Source organism: Macrobrachium nipponense, chromosome 7, assembly GCF_015104395.2.
Source record: "Macrobrachium nipponense isolate FS-2020 chromosome 7, ASM1510439v2, whole genome shotgun sequence".
Classification (NCBI taxonomy): Eukaryota; Metazoa; Arthropoda; class Malacostraca; order Decapoda; family Palaemonidae; genus Macrobrachium; species Macrobrachium nipponense.
Window position 1 is genome coordinate 91,425,702 of NC_061109.1, and position 20,547 is coordinate 91,446,248.

General features: G+C 41.4%; 1 protein-coding gene across 1 annotated transcript in view; it reads right to left on the reverse strand.

The window, feature by feature from the left end:
• Positions 1-20,547, reverse strand: part of LOC135217463 (polyphosphoinositide phosphatase-like) — a 333,908-nt gene that overhangs the window by 247,353 nt on the left and 66,008 nt on the right. Inside the window, exon 7 of the mRNA XM_064253366.1 lies at positions 3,268-3,371. Within this exon, the coding sequence (XP_064109436.1) occupies positions 3,268-3,371 (104 nt within the window). The remainder of the gene's footprint in view (positions 1-3,267; positions 3,372-20,547) is intronic.

A 20,547-nucleotide genomic window follows, 5' to 3' on the forward strand; every position in this document is an offset into this window, starting at 1 on the left:
GTCGTCTACACCTACCATAGGTTCTACATTAATATCCAACGTCGCGACTTCCGAGGAGATGTCCTGGCCTTGGTCAGTCAATGAAGCAGCCAGCTGTTGCTGGATGAAGGCGATAGTCGGGGCCGCCTCTACTGGGTCGACGTATCCTGTCGCCTTGCCTCCGGGGAAGATTAGTACCGCCAACCTCTTCTCCAGGATGTAGGGCATACCCTTGGCGGCATTCTTCCCGAAACCGCCGACCCAGGCCCGCAGGGTTGCCAGTGCGGTATCCCACGGCCGGCGCCTGGAAGAGAGGGATTGATTAGAATTAAGAATACTTAAGACTAAAGCTAACTTAAGCATAACTTAAAAATTATGGGGCTATAAGGCCCCTTGAATTTACCTAAGTTAGAGTGATTGATGTAAAACTTAAGCACTATAACAGATGAGGACCAGCTACCGGAGATGGAATACTTACCCCGTCTAAAAGCTGGCTCACCAGATCGTAACATATGGTACACGTTTCATGGTACCAGACCTGGATGTCCCCGTGCGGAGTCGCGCATGGAGCATGGGACCGGCAAACTTCTGTCCACATGGGTCCTCCTGAATGGCGGCGCATCCCGGATGCTCACAGTTGGTGGTCTGTAAGTGAAAGACACATGAGTATCTAAAGAATATCACTTACAGGCTAAAGGACAGAAGACTCCGTTGCATGCCGGAGCTCGGAAAAAATTTTTGGGCATAGCCCCTCCCTTAATCGCCTGAATAGGCTATAACCCCGGAGGTATCCGGTGAAACATGAAGGGAGGGGGAATGGTTTAAGGTACTTAAGATAAACTTAATAGTTTAACATAATAGATCTTAAACCTAAAAGCACGAACGTACCGGACTAAGTCCAGTGCGTGGCGGAGTGTATAACTCAGTGAAACGGAGAGGTTAGAAGGGACCGACTGTATGTTCCGGTCCACCCCGTGGGGTAGACTAGCACCTTTCCGCTGGATGCCAGGTCTCCGGTGGTAAAGGAGCCCTAGTAAGGTGGGAAAGAGCAAGAGGCATACAGACTCGGGATAGTAACGGAGCGACGGAGTAGTATGGAGGGGGGGAAAGGCCAGTCCCCCCCACCTTACCATCCGACCGGACCGAGAAGCCGGAGAGGTCGAGTCCAGTCTGGGTCTGTCCCGTCCCTCTACCCCCTCCGCCTGAGAGAGGGAGGGCAGGCTCGGGTATGTGGAGCGAGCATGGGCAGGCCTACCCACCACCCCCCCGACCCTATGGAAGAGAGGGAGGGGGGAAAGGTGACTGGACAGGCGTCTGGCTTGCTCGTGATCACATAGTGACCACGGGGCGATAAGAACAACAACTAAGCCTAGAACATAACCAACTGATCAGAGAGATGCTATCGGGAAGCAACCGAGCTGAAAAGCTGGGTAACATAAAGGCCCAATGGGCCATGACCTAGGCTAAGCGAGCCAGACGCCTAACTAACTAACAAATATCACCATAAATAGTACAAATGAATAATAAAATGAAAGGAAAAGAAAGAAAACAAAAATAGTAGGAGAAAAAACCAGGAGTGTACGACTAACCCGAAGGCAAGTCTACCACTCAAAGCTAGCCGACGGCCGATACAAAGAGCCGTGGCTAGGGTCTGGATGGAAGAGCCTACATAAGGTAAAAGACATGCATGCATGACAAAACCGTGTAGACCGTACCCTAATAAGCGGATAATAAAAATAGATCGTACAAAAGCCAGGGGATGTTCTGGGTATGGGAGACCCAGAACGGACCCACCACGAGGCAGAACCATGCTGCCATGCTTCCGACCTAGAGATCGTATTTATACCTAAAAAAAACGGCAATACGTGCTCAGGGCCGAAAAAAAAACCAACAAATAGCTAATAAAACATGAGTACTTAACTTAGCTGCTGCGATGGCTGCACGCTCCATGGTAATAAAAATCCAAAGGAAAGGGCACAAAAACACAGAGAAGAAAATGGCACGTGTGTATCGTGTGCGCTAACTGAAAAGGATGTCCACCAGAGGCGCAGCAGTCGGCAGCATGGGATGGAGTAGTAGTAGTAGGTGCTGCCCACTCTGTGGGTCGGCTCTCCTCTTGGGGATTTTGTAGTGGGAGAATTCTATTGGCATTTGGCTCGTGGTAGTGGTCTCACTCGCCATAGTGTTCATACCGACACTCTCTGGGAGGGTGAGCGAGTCAGTTATACTGACCTTTTTCTTTATTTATTTATTCTCTGGTATGTGTAGTACATTTACCCTAGAAATAATAGATTTTAAAGGATATTTCGCGCAGCGACACGAGCTGAGCCCAGAAACAAAGTATTTTTCCGCGAATTTTTAAAAAAACTTTTGTATGTCGACGTAAAAATACGTCCAGTCGGCACCCGAGAGACAAAAAAATGTCGACGTAAAATACGTCCAGTAGGCGTTTTAAGGGTTAATAACAATTCAGATTTCAATGGGGACCTAATCTGTGGTTCCTGTGTAACAGCAGCCAAGTAGTTTAAAAAAGGAACCAAGAGTTCATTAAAAACCTAATGTTCTCTACTAAATGGTGGTTTTATTTTATCTTAAGGACTGTATTTACCAGCCCATATGCACAAATGAACTTCAGTATATTCTCCCCTTGGGTAAATTGCCCCCCCAAGAGCAAAAAAAAGGAATTAGTACTTACTAAGAACTGAAAAAACAAATACATGATGAAGGAAGGAAGGGACAAAATATTCACAGGAGCAGATATGGATGGCCGAGTTCGGAAAAACAGACATGAAAGGTTCATGAGGGCCATGGATTTGGCATAAGGAATGAAGAGGGGAGAGTATGTACTGGAAACGGCGACAGGGTTTTAATTAATGTTTTTATGATTACTGGACCTGTGGAGACATGCAGAGACAAATGATAGGCCATCAAAGAAAGAGGTGATCTAGCATGACAAGCAGGAGTTGGAGAGCAAACCTTCTTTCTATAAAGGTATAAAAAACATTGGGCACTCTCCAAAAGCAATGTAAGCATACTTCCATTTGCTCATGCAATGATGCATTGAGGTAGATTAAGATGAAACATGAAATGGGTTATATTTGCAAAGCACAGGATAGAAACATCCTCATCCAAAAATTTCTGCACAAGCCTATGAGAGGTGTCAATGCATCTGTGTAAAACCCTTATAAAAAATTAGATATGAAGCATCACTTTTTAAGAATTTAATGCTAAACAAAGATCAAAAAACCCTCAAAAATAAAAAAAGCATTTGAAGGGGACATAACTAACCCAGCAGTATCAGCAAAGGGTTCCATGACATCAAATGTTATAGGTGGCTTTGGAACCATTTTACTAACATCTTGGGACCAATGGCAGGGAATAGAACCTCGAATCTGAAAGAAAATGCATTAATAATATTAAAACAAGTGCTGACAAAGTAGCCAAGACTAGAAAATATGTTATCAGACTCTTGGAAGAAAACCATTAAATGTGGATTTGTATCTTGAGATAGTATCAGATATATATAAAATATTCAGGTTAGATATACATCACAAAACTTGAGCTTGGAGAAATGAGAAATATATGAAAAAGGAAAATGCCAGAAAATAGACAAGCAACTCCAAACTGGAATTGAATGAACCTTCAAAAGTCACAGTTCTGGCATTCAGTCACTGGGCAATTAAGGTACTTTTAAAGAACTATGACCAAAATCAGATCAGGAACATCTTGATTATTTTTCTGAAAAAAGAACATCACAGACTGCTCATATCCTACCAGCTGGGCAGAAGCAAATGTCCAAACTTTATGTAATGTCATGAATAAAAATGTTAAATTTGATTGCAAGTGATAATGAAGTAAAACATCAATTGTGGATTTCTGATACCTGTCAGCTGATGGCATATTTAGTTTGAAAAGGAGGATCATGACAATTTCTATAAAGTCTTTCCTAAACCTATTTTCTTTTTATTGTGTAACAGGAATTTTTAATAAGCTATCATTAGAAAAAAGAATTAACTTCCTAATATAAATAAAAAAAAGTTAATTTTGTTCAGTTTCCCCAACTTGTGATGTACTACGTATATTTTTACTATTTTACCTTTAACATATTTTTTTTTTCAAATCTATTTCTCTTTACTGTATCTTTAATGATACAAGAGTCCCATAATAGGTTATGAACTGAAAAAAATAACTTTCTCACACAGTTAATAATAGTTATTACTTGTTAAGGTCCTCAAGGAGTTACCTTTACCATGGTGTATCCTGAGCTCCATGGTGACCAGACTAATGTAAACAAAATTCTCTTTTAGCTGGTCTTGTGGCCGGGTATTGTGTCGTAACAATAAACATTACAACCAGGGATAGAGTATAAATGGACTTGGGATAAGAATGCACTTTCTTACCCTCAGCAAATGCTGAACCCAGTTTACATATGAGCATATGACTATGCTCATATGTAACATCTATTATTTACATGTAACCAAAGATAGACCCAGAAACCATTACAGGCCGTCCCCAGTTATCGGCGGTCTCAGTTATCGGTGATTCTGGTTTTATGGCACTTGTCTACAGCCATAAAATCGGCAATCTATGGCATGATAACGGGACAAGTTCCGGTTATCAGCACCATAACCGCCATTATGGTGCCATAAATCACTGAGTTTCGGTTAATGGCGGTTTTAACTTATTGGCACACCCCCGGGGACGGAACCCCCGCCGATAACCAAGGACTACCTTGTATGTGTACTTTCTTCTGGTTGTCAGTATAAAGAATACTGAAACCCGCGGTCTGTGATATAACATCTTCGCTTCTATGATTTCATACCAAGTATCATGGAAACATCTTGCAAGCACACGTTGGCACCTCTCATGAATTTTTTGATTATTATTTGTAAAAGCACAAATTGTTTTGAAAAATTTATCATTTCTATTTAGAAATTTTATCGAAAGAATGTTCAATACTTATTATTAATAATATAGTATAGCTAATCCTTTCAGATAAAATGTCTGCAATACCCGACTAGGCAGTAGCCTGCAGTCTACCTAGATTCAGTGGGAATTAGTCAGCTAAACTGTAGTAAATATTGTCTGTAGCCTATAACCTAGGATTATATGTCCTTAAATGTGAACTAAAGTAACCTGGATTAGGTAGTAACCTGAACTAAAGCAAGTAAGAGTTAAAGACATTTCCTGTTGTGGATCTATGCAATAGCCTCAGTTTACACCAAAGACTCATAGGATTAGATAAATGGCTACAGACTTTTCCCTTTTATATAGCCTGTACTATAGTACTTAAAAATAGTCTTAATACTCTAGACTATCATATGCATACCCTTAAAAGGGAATTATATAATCTGGATTGATTAGACAATAACCTAAACTAGGTGATAGCCTAACATAAAGTTAAACAATTGTAAGTTACTGTCTTATATACCAGACCAAGAAAAGTACATCAAATGTGCTATGAGGTAGTAGCCTAGCTTCAAGGCAACAAATTGCACCTTGTTAATCCCACATTGCCCTTAAAGGTGAATTAATCCAATCAGGATTAGACAATACCTACACTAGGTGACAGACTAACACTTATAAAGTTTCACAATTCAGTACATTTCAAATTAGAAAGTTACTGTTTTATATAGTAGACAAAATAGCCTAGGGCTAGATTTAAACAACCTGAGCTAGACAAAAATGTTAACCAAACTATGAGTTTACGTAAATATGAGTAAGTTTCTGTTTTTATATAGCCTTTATATTATGAATGATCTAGAATAATCTTCATTAGACAATACTCTATACTAGGCTAAAAAATAGGAAACATCCTATTGTTGGTCTACTCAGTGGCAGTTTAGCCCACACAGCCTAGATTAGATATAAACAGTATCCTAGACTTAATAAAATAACATAGTAGTTTTTATCATCAGAAGCCGATACTGATAGGTAGCCTATTAGCAAGGCTACATAGCAAGACAGCTCTTATGTAGCCTGCATCCTTAAAGGGGACAAAAAAAACAGAACAGGCTGTAGCCTAACCAGATTACGTAGGAACCCCCTTTCTAAGGGAATATCCTACCAGCAGCTTAAAAAAACAGCAATGGCCTGAATGTCAGGTAAGGATGGTCTTGGCCACAGAAAACAAAAAACAAAAAAAAACTAGATTAAAAAAGGGCTCTTTTCTGCATGGTTTATATTCTTAAAGTTTTAAATAAGCCTATAATAGGCAGTGACCTAGAATAGGTGGAGCAGGAACACTAAGAAATCCTCTATGCCTAGTATAATGTACATTATTCCAGACACATTAACCTAAAACCATGTAAAACAGTAGCTTGGGCTAAGTAAACAAATCAGTTCATAGAAGATTAGTCGGAATGGCATGGCAATTCAAATTAAAATTTCCCAAACCCAGTGCAAAAGGACTAATACAGCCATAGAATAAATTTATTACAAATATGTTAATCATATGAGGAACTACAGAGGTATCCCTCATTAAGCAATTAATACTATCTAGCTTCTAATAACGACTTGCTTTACACTACAGGGCTGCCACTATGCAGGGCCCTCAGTTCAATTGTTCTGTAGCAAATTTCTCGGTTCACATTTTGCCAGTGGGTACGGCCCATACTACCTGCCATGAGCATAGTCCTCGTAAAAAACAAGAAAATTTGGTTGGTCTTCAGATATGTACAAAAATTGTAGTATGCTACTAGTAGCAAGTTTTATAGACGAAACAGCTCATTTTAAGCTGTCCTGGTGAGTCCTAGGGTTCAGTAGGGGCAAGGAAGGGGGAGATTATATCTTTCCAGCCGAACTCCAGCAGCAGATACGTAACCCCTATCAGAAGAAGATTTAGGTTTGGGCCAAAACCCGGTAACATCAGTCCCAAATAATTGCCAGGTTAACCCTGCAGAGGAAGTAAAGGAATCTTTACATGGGGGTGACATTCTTACTATGGAATATGAGGTGGGCATTGCCACTGAAATGGCCCTGTTCAGGGACACCGATTTCTGCTAGCCATGGGAGAAACATTCTAGAAGGAATTCTATCCCATGCAGCTATCGATGCTGAAGAGGTTCTTTCCCCCAAAAGGGATACAGTGGGGAACCCCGTATTCGCGTTCTCCGGATTCTCGAACTCACGGATTCGCAGATTTCTCTCTAGACCTTATCAACCCATTATTTGCGGGAAATTCGCCTATTCGCAGGTTTTTTCTGACGATAAATAACCCACAAATTAGTGTATTTTTGATGTTATTTTCATGACTAAATACATTGTTATGATCCAAAATTGATTACTATTTTAAAATATTAATATTGATCAATACTGTATTTCTGGGCTCAGCTCGTGTCGGCCTATGAAAGGATACCTTAATATCATTCTTTCTAGGTAAAATTAATCTAAAATTACCAGAGCAAAAAAACAAAAATTAAGAAAATGTCAGTAAAACTGACTCGCTCACTCTTAAAAAGAAGTGTCGGTATGGTAATAGGTGGGGCGAGTGGGAATCACTACCCACGAGACATTCACCAATTAGAACTTCCAATCAGAATCCCCTTAAGAGAGAGCTGATACCAACGGGCGATGCAGCCGCTACTACTACTACTAGAGGACGCCACGGACAGCAGCGCCCCTAGCGGACATCCTTAATTATTAGCGCTAGCGTCAGGACGCATTATTTTTCTGTGCTGTGCTATTTTCGGGATTTATCCTATTCTTCACCATGGAACGCTCTGCAATTGCAACGGCTAAGTTAAGTAACTCATAAGTAATGTTTTACCACATTTTTATCTTCCGGATACCAGTATTTTCCTCCTAATAGGTCATATACGGTTTCCCGGTTGTCTCGTGGTGGCGCCATGCTGCCGCGTTAAGAATTGCCCGGTCTCCATACTGGGACTTCTTATACTTATGGGCTTACTATGTTACGTTCATTGTCTTTTACATCGAGTTTTAGCTAGTTTAGCCCCCCTACCATCTCTCTTAGTTTGGTATTTAGGGCTATTATTATTATTCCTGCCCAGCATCCCGGCTCTTGCTCTTCATCGGCTATCGCTGGCTCCGAGTAGGCTTCTGTTTCTTGGAACAGTCTGCCTCCTCCTGGGCTTCTTTCTCTTTTACTAAAAGTGTCTTTTCCATCTTTTCGATGTATATATTATAATTTAGGGTGTTAGGCTAGCCTAGCTAGCATGTTCCTTGTATTGGTACAGCCTGGTTCACGTGGCCTTCCACGGTTGTGTTGCTCGCGGGCCTAGGCACTTGGGTCACGTGTTCCAATCGCACCTTACCCTGCCCTGCCCTCCCTACCTGGTATAGGGGATGGGCTGGGGGACCCCTTGGTTGTCATGACAAACCTCAGTCGCCTTCTCTCTCCCTCTCTGAGGTGGCCAGGGGTTCCTCCCAGCGGGGGGTATAGGGCGACCACTCATGAGGTACCGGGTCTCCGAGCAGGGTAGTCGGTGAGGAGGGGAGGAGTTGGCCATCCCCCCCCCCTCTCTCTCCTCCCGCCGTGTTACGCCGAGACCTTCGTCCCCCCTCCCCAGTTGCTCAGCCACCTTCCCTCGCTATAACGAAAGGAGCCTTCCGTCCGCAGCCGGGGCACCTTTGGTTATAGATTACTGGCTCCGCCAGCGGGAGGGGTGGGCACTACTAGTGGTCGGTTGCTGCCTACTATATCTTACATCTCTCCCCCGCTACTGGAAGGGAGCTTGCTCTTACCCGCGCACTCTTCTAGTAGACGGGTGGGGAAAGGTTTGTTATTATTGTTATTTTCTTTTTAAGGACTATACCCTAATTTTACGATGAATTGTTTAATTTTATTATTTATATATCTACCATCCCCGCCATTCCGTCGTGGTTTCCAATTACCACCACTCCTGGTTGGTTTCCTTTTGTGTCCCCGCCATCAGCGGAGCTATAGCCTAGGACTCAACCAACCTTGTTACCACACGTATTATGGCGGGAGGGCTCTGGTTTAATCTAACTTTATCGCTCCGGCACCAGCGGAGCAAACTGTTTAGGCTGTAAGTGTTTTCCTGATACTCATGTATCTTTCCACCTACAGGCTACCAACTGTCAGGTCCCGGCGTGCAACGCGACGTTGTACGACCCTTGCGGCCACGATGAGTGCAGGTCTCACGCCCCTTGTGCCACGTCATTTAACGAGATGATCGTCTGGCACCCAGAGCCTGCGCCATCTGCTACGACCTAGTCGGTCAGCTGGGAGATGGGGTAAGTCCATTATAGGCTTCCTTATCATTTTACTAACAACTCTTAGTCATAAGTTTGTTAACCCCGTTCCGCCATTAGAAGCTCATCTCGCCCTTTCTTTCAGGCGTACTGGTGTGAGGGAGGTCGCCCTCGCCACCCTGAAAGCGTGGGTGGGGCGGCTTCGGGAAGAACGCCGCCAAAGGCAGCCTTATATTTTAGATAAGAAGCTGGCCGGTCCAGATCTTCCCTGCGGGCAAGTCAACTGGGTATGTTGACCCTTGTCCGCAGCCCCTCTTATAGCCTCCATCCAGCAAGATCTCCAGCAATCCTTGGGGTCGTAGCTTCCCAGGAGTCGGTCCCGGACGTCGCTGCCCTGGACCAAACATCGAGCCCATGGCGGTAGGGGCAGAGGATTTGTTGGTTGAGGTAGGTGTGTCGGGCGCCCAAGGTCCTTTCCTTGGGTGCTCCTGGATCTTCTCCTGTCCCTTCTTCGAGCGCTTCTTTCCAAGGCTTTGTGGGATCTGAGATCCCTACCCGCTCTCCCGCTCTCTCTGTACCCCCAAAGGTGGGAAGGGACAGAGAGAACCGAAGACGCTAGCTAAGACAACTTCTAGGAAGTCGTCTTCGTCTTCTTCGGCTAGGAAGTCTTCGACTTCCTACGCCGACGCGGTGAAAGCTAAGCCGAGTTCTTCTCACTCGAAAGAGTTCTAGAAGCAAGGCTTCTAAGGAGGAAGGCTCGCGCTCCCGCCGAGCCAATGCCTTCTCCTGCCTCCACCGCTTCCACTCCGGCAACGCCGGGTGGGAGGAGCAGGACTAGCACCTTTGATCCCACTGCTTTCTCAGCAGTGGTGATGCAACAGGTGGGCGAGTTGGTTGGCTCGCAAGTCTCCGCCCTGGGGACGAGATTCGAGGCAGATGTTCGCACAATTGTCGAGCACTCTGTCTCAATCAGGCCAGTCCATACAAGATCTCTCTAACAGGGTTAGAGAGAATGAGGACCGAGTAGCTGGGCTCTCTCAGGTCCCCTCTTCAGTCTACCCCAGCGCCAAGCACTGGCATTCTCCAACTCCCGCCATACGACTCTCTGCCAGCTTTCTCATGGAGAATCCATGGAGAGTAGCTGCCTACGCTCCTTTTAAGGATGGGATGATCTCTATCCCGGAGTGTGGAACTCGGAGGATTGAGGACTTCGAGTTTTACCCTCCTGGGTCTGACGCAGCCTTTCATCGGTTATGCTAGGCTGACTGTAACGCTCTTACTAGGGAAGACAAGATCTCTAGAGAGTCTGTTCATACAGTAGGGATCATGCCCAGCGGGAATGGGTTCACTGCCTTGAGGACTGGGAGTGCACGAACACTAAGCTCCAGGCCTATAAGAGTCCTTTTACTATTTTTCGCGACGGAAGAGGAGGCTCTCTTCGTTCGCCACGAAAAATAGTAGAGAAGACCCTTCAGGCAGTCCTCAAGGATGAGCCCATGCCACAGTTAAGGGAGGCGGAGTCTACTTCTCCGCTCTTCCCGGCTTTCGGAGAATTGTGGGAGTAACTTGCCAGCTACGTTCACGCTTGGTAAGCTCCAACCGGACTGCGCCATGGACCAGTTCGGCGAGAAGCTGCCAAGGCTGCCTGATTCCCTGATTCAGGCAGAGTTCGACGCGCGAACCAGGTTTGGCAGGTCCCTCAATTCTCTTATAATAACGGAAAGGCTGCTCTCTCATATGCGACGGAACCGCTGTTTAAGATCTTAGCAAAATCCCAGTTTCAGACGGTTTTCAACAGATGCTTTTGACTTCTTCCAAGCTAGGAGGAATTGCCGAAAGCACGTTCTGCAGGAGTGCACTATTAGGCACGAGCCTAATAGACTCTTGGCTTCTAGCATGTGGGGAGCGGATCTCTTCCCAGAGTCCGCTGTTAATGAAGTGCACCACGAGGCTGCTAGGCTCAACCAGAGCCTTAGAGTTAGGTGGGGTATTTCGTCAAAGAGGAAACAAGAATCCGTCCCCACTGCTGGTAAGAAACCAAAGAAGGCTGGTAAGAGGTTCCAGCCGTATCAGAAACACCAGCAACAGCAGCAATTTGTGCAGGCCGTCCCGGTTACCAACAGGGACAACCTGCTAGTTCGAAACAGAACCAGCCCATCCTCCTGTTGTCTCCTCAATCACAGCCGTCGACCTCCTACGCAATCTCGCCGGCCTTCAACCCTACATTTGAGGCTCAAGGCTACAAACAACCGAGAGGTAGGGCGAGAGGTTACTTTCGCCAGCGTGGCGCAGGAAGGGCGACAAGGAGCAGGCAGTTCAGAGGAGGGCGTGGTGGTCAACCCGCCATCAACAATGAGGCTCCCCAGGTAGGAGGGAGGCTGTTCCTCTTCCGCCACAGGTGGGGGTTCAGCAATTGGGCACAGAGCATAGTGTCCAAAGGATTGGTTGGAGTTGGATCAAAGATCCTCCTCCAATCAAATCATTCCACCAAATACCATCAGAGGAATGACAGATTACGCGGAGGACTCCTTCAGAAAGGAGCTATTGCGAGAGTCAAGCATCTAAAAATTTTCAAGGGTCGCTTATTCTGCGTGCCAAAGAAAGGCTCAACAAAAAGAAGGGTAATCTTAGACTTGTCAAAGCTAAACTCTTTCATTCGTTGCGACAAGTTCAAGATGCTTACCCTCTCGCGAAGTAAGGACCTTACTTCCGCGTGGAGCCGTCACATGCTCCATCGATCTTACAGACGCATACTATCATATCCCTATAGCCAGGCACTTCCGCCCATTCCTAGGATTCAGACTAGGAAATCAGACATTCTCATTCAAAGTGATGCCCTTCGGTCTGAATGTAGCCCCCAGGGTATTCACGAAAATAGCAGAAGTGGTTGTACAGCAATTGAGAACTCAGGGAATCATGGTAGCAGCATACCTCGACGATTGGTGATCTGGGCACCAACCGTCGAGGAATGTCTCGAAGCCACCAAAAAGGTAGTTCACTTTCTGGAACATCTGGGGTTCCAGATAAACAAAACGAAATCCAGACTTACCCCGGAGTCTCGTTTTCAGTGGCTGGGAATCCAATGGGATTTGTCTTCCCACAATCTGTCAATTCCAGTGGCCAAACGGAAGGAAATAGCAAAATCTGTCAGGCAATTTCTCAAATGCAAGCAAACATCAAGGAGAAACCAGGAGAGAGAATCCTAGGGTCCCTTCAGTTTGCTTCGGTAACAGATATCCTCCTGAAAGCAAGGCTAAAAGATTAAATCGAATTTGGCGATCGAGAGCACACCAAATCTCGAGACAAGTTGTCAGTAATCCCACAGATCCTCCGCAATCAACTCCGTCCATGGTCAAAAGTAAAGAACTTAGCCAAGAAGGTACCCCTTCAATATCCCCTTCCAGTGTTAACCATTCACACGGATGCCTCCCTGTCCGGGTGGTGGGGGGGATACTCTCAGTTCAACAGGTTCAGGGGACTTGGTCAGTTCAATTTCGCCAGCTTCACATAAACGTTTCTGGAAGCAATGGCAGTATTTCTTACCTTGAAGCAGACTGCTTCTTCCCCGAAGAAGTCTCATCTAAGGCTAGTTTTGGACAGTGCAGTGGTAGTTCATTGCATCAACAGAGGAGGGCCAAATCCAAGCATGTGAATCATGTCATGATAGCCATCTTTGCCCTAGCAAACAAACACAAATGGCATCTGTCTGCCACTCACCTGGCAGGGGTAAGAAATGTGATAGCAGACGCTCTGTCCCGGTCAGTCCCTCTGGAATCAGAATGGTCTCTAGACGACGGTCATTCCAGTGGATAAGCCTGAGAGTCCCACCAGGTCTTCCAAGTGGATCTCTTCGCCTCACAAGCGAACCACAAGCTCCTTGCTATGTGGCCCCCAACCTGGACCCTCTGGCTTATGCCACGGAACGCCCTGTCGCTGGATTGGAATCAGTGGAGGAAGATTTATGTTTTTCCTCCAGTGAATCTCTCTTGAAAGTCCTAAGCAAACTAAGGTCTTTCAAAGGGATAGTAGCTCTGATTGCACCGGACTGGCCCAAGAGCAACTGGTATCCTCTTCTTCTGGAATTGGGCCTCCGACCTCAACGGATCCCCAATCCCAAGCTATCACAATCAGTACAAATGAGGACTGTGTTCGCTTCCTCAGGAATTCTCCAGAACCTAACTTTATGGACTTCATGAAGTTTGCGGCTAATAAAGATGCTAATATTGATCCACAGAATATTCTCTTCCTAGAATCAGAATAAGAGAGTCAACCATTAGAAATATGACTCAGCTGTTAAAAAATTAGCATCTTTCCTGAAAGAATCGAACACTACAACCATGACAGTTAATCTAGCTATATCCTTTTTCAGATCCTTGTTTGAAAAAGGTTTAGCAGCTAGCACTATTACCACTCATAAATCGGCGGTTTGAAGAAGATCTTCCAATTAGGTTTTTTCAGATAGATCTGACTGAACCTTATTTCACGTCTATCCCTAAAGCCTGTGCTAGACTTAGACCTTCTCAAAGGCCTACTGCAGTCTCATGGTTCTTAAATGATGTCCTCAAACTAGCTTCAGATACTGACAACTCTCTTGTACATCATAATGCTCCTGAGAAAGCATTATTCTTATTAAGCCTAGCTTCAGGAGCTAGATTTCAGAAACTGTCGGCTCTATCCAGGGATGCGGGTCATGTGGAATTCCTCCCATCAGGAGAAGTTCTACTTGCTCCGGATCGTAGCTTTTTAGCCAAAAAAATGAGGATCCTCTTGCAAGGTGGGCCCGCCCCTTGGAAAGTTATCCCACTTCCCCAGGATCCTTCTCTCTATGCCCAGTATCAACTCTTAGAGCCTTTCTATCTCGTACTTCATCAAGATCCTCAGGTGCTCTCTTCATGAGAGAAAAAGGTGGTACTTTTTGCAGTAAAAGGGTATTAGGCAACAAATCCTTTACTTCATTAAACAAGCAAATCCTGATTCATTCCCAAAAGCACTGATATCAGGGGAGTAGACCACTCAATTAATTACTTTCAGCATATGAACTTTGAGGATCTTAAAAAGTATACTGGATGGAAATCCCCGACAGTCTTTAAACGTCATTATCTTAAGTCCTTGGAATCTTTAAAATTTTCAGCAGTAGCAGCGGGAAACATTGTTTTCCCCTGATACTGTATAGTAGTCGTAGTATAAGATCCAGTCTCTTTCTACCTACATCATCCAACATGCCTCACCCTATCGCCATGCTACTCGGATATCCTAGCCTTAGCCGCTGAATCATATAGTGGATTGTCCCTTATTTTTTTTGCTAGGGACATCCACACTTGTACTGATGGTGTACTTCAGTGTTACCTAACCCTTATTTTTATGCTAGGGTAGGGACCAATGTTTGTTTTTGTATATTTTTGTAAATATTTTTCGAAGTAAATTCCCTTTTGTTTTATATTACACTGCAATCATTGTAATTTACCTGTGATTACTGTTTTTATTTAAGTTACTTTAAATTAACTAACGTTCTGTTAATTTACTATTTTAGTATAAGTTAGTTTAAGTACTTAGTTGTATGCTGTAATTGATTTACTTATATTATATCCATCATTTTACAACTGCCTTTCATTTGTTCCTTTTTTCCCATCTTGTCTGTTTTCTCTGGTACTCTTTCATAGGCCGACACGAGCTGAGCCCAGAAAAGGGATTTTGACGAAGGAAAAATCATTTCTGGGTGATTGGCTCGTGTCGCCCTATGAAACCCACCCTATATTGTTTTCCCCCCCCCATGCAGGACAAGATTGTTTTTTTAGATTAAGGATGTCCGCCTAGGGGCGCTGCTGTCCGTGGCGTCCTCTAGTAGTAGTAGTTAGCGGCTGCGATCGCACCCGTTGGTATCAGCTCTCCTCTTAAGGGGATTCTGATTGGAAGTTTAATTGGGAATGAAGTCTCGTGGTTAGTAGTGATTCCCACTCGCCCCTATTACCATACCGACACTTCTTTTTAAGAGTGAGCGAGTCAGTTTTACTGACATTTTCTTAATTTTGTTTTTCTCTGGTAATTTTAGATTAATTTTACCTATGAAAGAATGATATTAAGGATCCTTTCATAGGGCGACACGAGCCAATCACCCAGAAATAGATTTTGTTTTTCCTTCGTCAAAATCCCTTAGTAAGTTATTTTAATAAGATTAAATGATATCACATAACAATAATAATTTCTCTCTTTCTTACAGAGATGTATGTTTTCTGTATGATAAATAAATGATTTACTAATTTTCAAATGATATAAATGTAAAGAGCAATCAATTCATTAAAGAAAATACTATTAAAGAAAATACTATAAAGACAATACTATAGAATCATTAAGATTTTAGTATAAATAAAAAAATTATGTAAGAATGAAGGAAACTCCCAGTCTTCACGAATCTTTCTTTCCAACTCCAGGTACCAAACTGAGGTCCAACAGCTGTCAAAATATATCAAGTAATGTGACAGGAGGGGGGAGGGAGGGGGCGGAGGGGGGAGGGAGGGAGGGAGGGGGAGGGAGGAGGGGAGGGAGGGAGGGTGTTTCTCTCTCTCTCTCTATGAGATGAGAGATTTTTATGGTACATGTATGTATAACATGTTGATTAATATTTTCAAATAATAATAATATAACTGTAATTACAAAAATCACATGTGATAGTACTTTAAAGAAATACTACAATAAACTTTCCATTTCACTCGTTTCAAATACAGATAACTCTCTCTCTCTCTCTCTCTCTCTCTCTCTCTCTCTCTCTTTTACTGAGATGAAAGAATTTCTATGGTAAATGTGTATATGTTTATAATATTTTTCACATAATAATAATATTAATAATATAACTAATTTAAAAATTCAAATGTGATAGTATTATCAAAATACAATAAATCTATCCATAAAGAAATACAATCAATCTATGCTATTTCACTTGTTAAATATACAATAATCTTATCTATCACTTTTGCACTTTTAAATAAGGATAACTCTCTCTCTCAATCCACAAAACCTAATCAGAAAATGTGCTGCATGCAACATTCCGACCCATCCACAGTGTGCTGAGGTAATACAAGATTTGAGAAAAGATACAAGAATTTTTGTTCAACATGTCTATCATGGATAGACAATGTTATTAAATCAAGATTGAATGTACAAATAGTTGAGGATGAAGAAGAAGAGGAGGAAGAGAAGAAGAAGAAAAAGAAAAAAGAAGAAGAGGAAAACGGAAGAGAAGTAAACAAAAATGAAATGACAGAAAAAAATAAGGAAAACAAAGAACAAGATAAAAGTATGGATGCAGAGATACTCATTGATACTACATATGAGGCAATAAAGCAGCATACCTACGAAGAAATAAATTACGATATGACAACAGAAAAGCAAATCCTGAAGAGGCTCTACCAGATCATACAATGACGGGAAAGAGGAAAAAATAGACAGAAAGACAAATCTGCAACCTTTTGAAAAGAGGGAATTGCAGATTTGGAGAAAGATGTTACTACAAACATCCTAAGATATGTCAAAACTATGAAATATATGTAAATGTGCATACTTAGATGGATATGGGGATGATATTGCAGAGATCTGCATCCAAAAATATGTAAAAACCTAAAAGAAGGAAAAAGGATGTAAGTTCGACAAAAAATGCAAATATAAATGCACCCTGTAGCCATGATCATAATCAAATAAATAACCAACCAAGTATAAAATCCAAAATAAGAAAGAAACAAATAAAGAGAGAAATCAAGAATATCAGGTAAAAGAGAAAAGCAAACCACCAATGAGATATGCAGAGGTGTCAGCAAAGAATTTCAAAGCATCAGCTCCGAAATTCTACTCAAGAGATAATAACTGTATTTATTATGCAAGAGGATATTGCAGAAACGGAGAAAATTGCAGATTCGGACACAAAATGAATAATTATGATGAAGGAAGATCAAATATTATGGAAAAGTTGGATTTTTTAATGTCAGAATTTCTGGAAATGAAAAAAAGAACAACATACCAGAACAGGAAAGAGACATGGGAAAATCCTTATTACTATCAGTATTAAATGAAGGAGAAAACACGCAAACCATCATAGTGATGAATGCGCAGGGTTTAGTTACGAGTAACTCAAAAAGAAAAATAGAGTACTTAGAAGAACTAACCCAAAATGAAAAAGAAAATAGATATAATGAATATAAGTGAAACCTGTATTCCCAAGAGACTGGGAATGATGATCAAATAAAAGGGTTCCAAACTTATAGATCAGATAGAAAAAATAGGAATCAAGGGGGAACCGCAATATATGGGAAAGACAAAAAACAAGGAAAAATATATGAGAAATATAGTAACTCAGAATGTGAACTAATAGCGGTAGAATTTGAATCTGAAAAATTGATGAACATAGTAATATATAGACCTCTAATACTAAAGAGTTTGACTTAATAATTGAAAATTGGATGATATATGTAGAAATCACAAGGACTGGACTATTCTCCTATCTGGTGACTTCAACTTTCCTTTCGTAGAATGGAAAGAACGAATAGGAGATGTGGTTGTACTTATACATATAAAAAAGAGAGTAATAGTATTGCAGAAGATAAGAGGCAATTTGAAAAGCTATTAGATATGCTACTAGATACAACATTCAACAAATAAATCACCTGCCAACAAGAAAGGAAATACTTTAGACCTAGTATTTGTGAACGAGATGAATTATGTTAAAGAAATAATAGTTTATAATGCGAGTATTTCAGACCATAATGTCATAGAATTAACAGTTCATTCCAAAGCAAGTGAAAATAGAGATAAGCAAGAAATGAAAAAGTGGGAAGGATATGGAAAATACAACTTCTACAGTAAAATATAAAATGGTCAGAAATTAATGAAGAATTAAACAAAGATTGGGATAACATTTTCGTAAGTGATGACATAAGGGTAAATACGGAGATATTATATAAATATTGGAGATAATAGTGGAAAAATATATACCGAAGAAGAAAAGAAAACATCATTCATGCATACCAAGAGACAGAAGAATCTTGTTCCAGAAAATCAGAAAGTGGAAAAAAGGTCTTGCAAAAGAAAAAATGCATGGAAAGTTATAGAACTAAAAAGTAAGATAGAAAATGCAGAAAAAAGATTATACAATCAAAAGAAATGAAAAACGGGACTTGGAAGCCAAAAAACAAAAAACCCTATTAAATATCAAGCAAAACCCCAAACTATTATACTCATATGCGAAGAAGATGAATAAAAGAAGAATAGAAATAGGCCCTCTGAGAATTGAAGGGAGATTAACGAATGAAAAAAGGAAATTTGCAACATACTGGCAGAACGATATAAGAGAGAATTCACCCCTAGAATAGATAATGAAGATAATGATATAGAAGTAAGGGATGAAAATAGTGAATATTTAGTCGACATAGATATTAATGAGCTGATATTGTGCAGGCTATTAATGAAATTAAAAATGGAGCTGCTGTGCAGGGTCATGATGGGAATTCCTGCTATTTTGTTAAAGAAAGTAGTTCATTCTATCGCAAAGCCACTTGCAATATTATTAAGACAAAGTGTAGATACAGGCAAGATATATGATGAGCACAAATTAGCGTATATTACCCCTACTTTCAAAGTGGATCAAGACTAGAGGCAAGTAATTATAGGCCTGTGAGTCTAACATCACATTATATGAAAAAGTGGATGGAAAGGGTAATGAAGAAAAATATTATGAAACATTTAATAAAAAATAATTTGTTTAATAAAGGACAACATGGTTTCGTACCCGGAAAAAGTACACAAACCCAACTGTTAGTCCACCGTGAAAACATATTCAAAAAATATGAAAAGCGGAAATGAAACAGATGTGGTTTATTTAGACTTTGCAAAAGCTTTTGATAAAGTAGACCATAATATATTAGCGAAGAAAATTAGAAAACACAATATCATGGATAAAGTAGGAAGATGGTTAAAAGAATTTTTACACAACAGAAAACAGATAGTTATTGCAAACGACGAGAAATCGGATGAAGCCAAGGTAATATCCGGTGTGCCGCAAGGTACGGTGTTAGCTGCAATACTGTTTGTTATTATGATTGAATGACATAGACAATAATGTTAAGGATTCGGTAGTGAGTAGTTTCGCAGATGACACAAGAATAATATAGAAATTACTTGTGATGAAGATAGGAACGCTCTACAAAGAGACCTTAACAAAGTATATGATTGGGCAGAGGTAAATAGGATGGTATTTAACTCTGATAAATTTGAATCAATAAATTATGGAGACAGAGAAAGAAAGCTATATGCATATAAGGGACCTAATACAATGGAGACCATCACAAATAAGGAAGCAGTTAAAGACCTTGGTGTGATGATGAATAGGAACATGTTATGCAATGATCAAATAGCAACTCTGTTGGCAAAATGTAAAGCAAAAATGGGAATGTTGTACGGCACTTCAAAAACAAGAAAAGCTGAACACATGATTATGCTTTATAAAACATATGTTCGTAGTCCACTTGAATATTGCAATATGATATGGTACCCACACTATCAAAAGGATATTGCACAAATAGAGATGTACAAAGGTCCTTTACAGCTAGAATAGAAGAAGTTAAGGACCTAGACTACTGGGAAAGACTACAATTCTTAAAATTATATAGTCTAGAAAAGAGAAGAGAACGCTACATGATAATTCAGGCATGGAAACAGATAGAAGGAATAGCAGAAAATATCATGGAACTAAAAATATCAGAAAGAGCAAGCAGAGTAGATTATAGTGCCCAAAACTATACCAGGAAAAATAAGGAAAGCACACAGGACTTAATCCACTACGCACCCAGCATCGATAATGCAGCGTCTATTCAATGCGTTGCCAGCTCATCTGAGGAATATATCAAGGAGTGAGCGTAGATGTTTAAGAATAAGCTCGACAAATATCTAAACTGCATCCCAGACCATCCAAGATTGGAAGATGCAAAATATACCGGAAGATGTACTAGCAACTCTCTGGTAGACATTAGAGGTGCCTCACACTGAGGGACCTGGGGCAACAACCCGAACAAGATGTAAGGTCTGTTAAGGTCTGTAAGGTCTCTCTCTCTCTCTCTCTCTCTCTCTCTCTCTCTCTTCTCTCTTGCCATGATGATATGACCCCTGTTTGGCATGGAAGTTTATGTATACAATATATCTTTAAGGGCATCACTACATTTTATGGTGAATAATATATACAATACTAGTTTTCAAATAACATTAAGTTTAATGAAATTAAACAATAACATCTCTCTCTCTCTCTCATTCTCTCTCTCTCTCTCTCTCTCGCTCTCTCTCTCTCTCTTATTCTTACGTATGTTTATTTTTTTTGTAATATAAATAAATTGATTTACCTTATAATTAATTTTC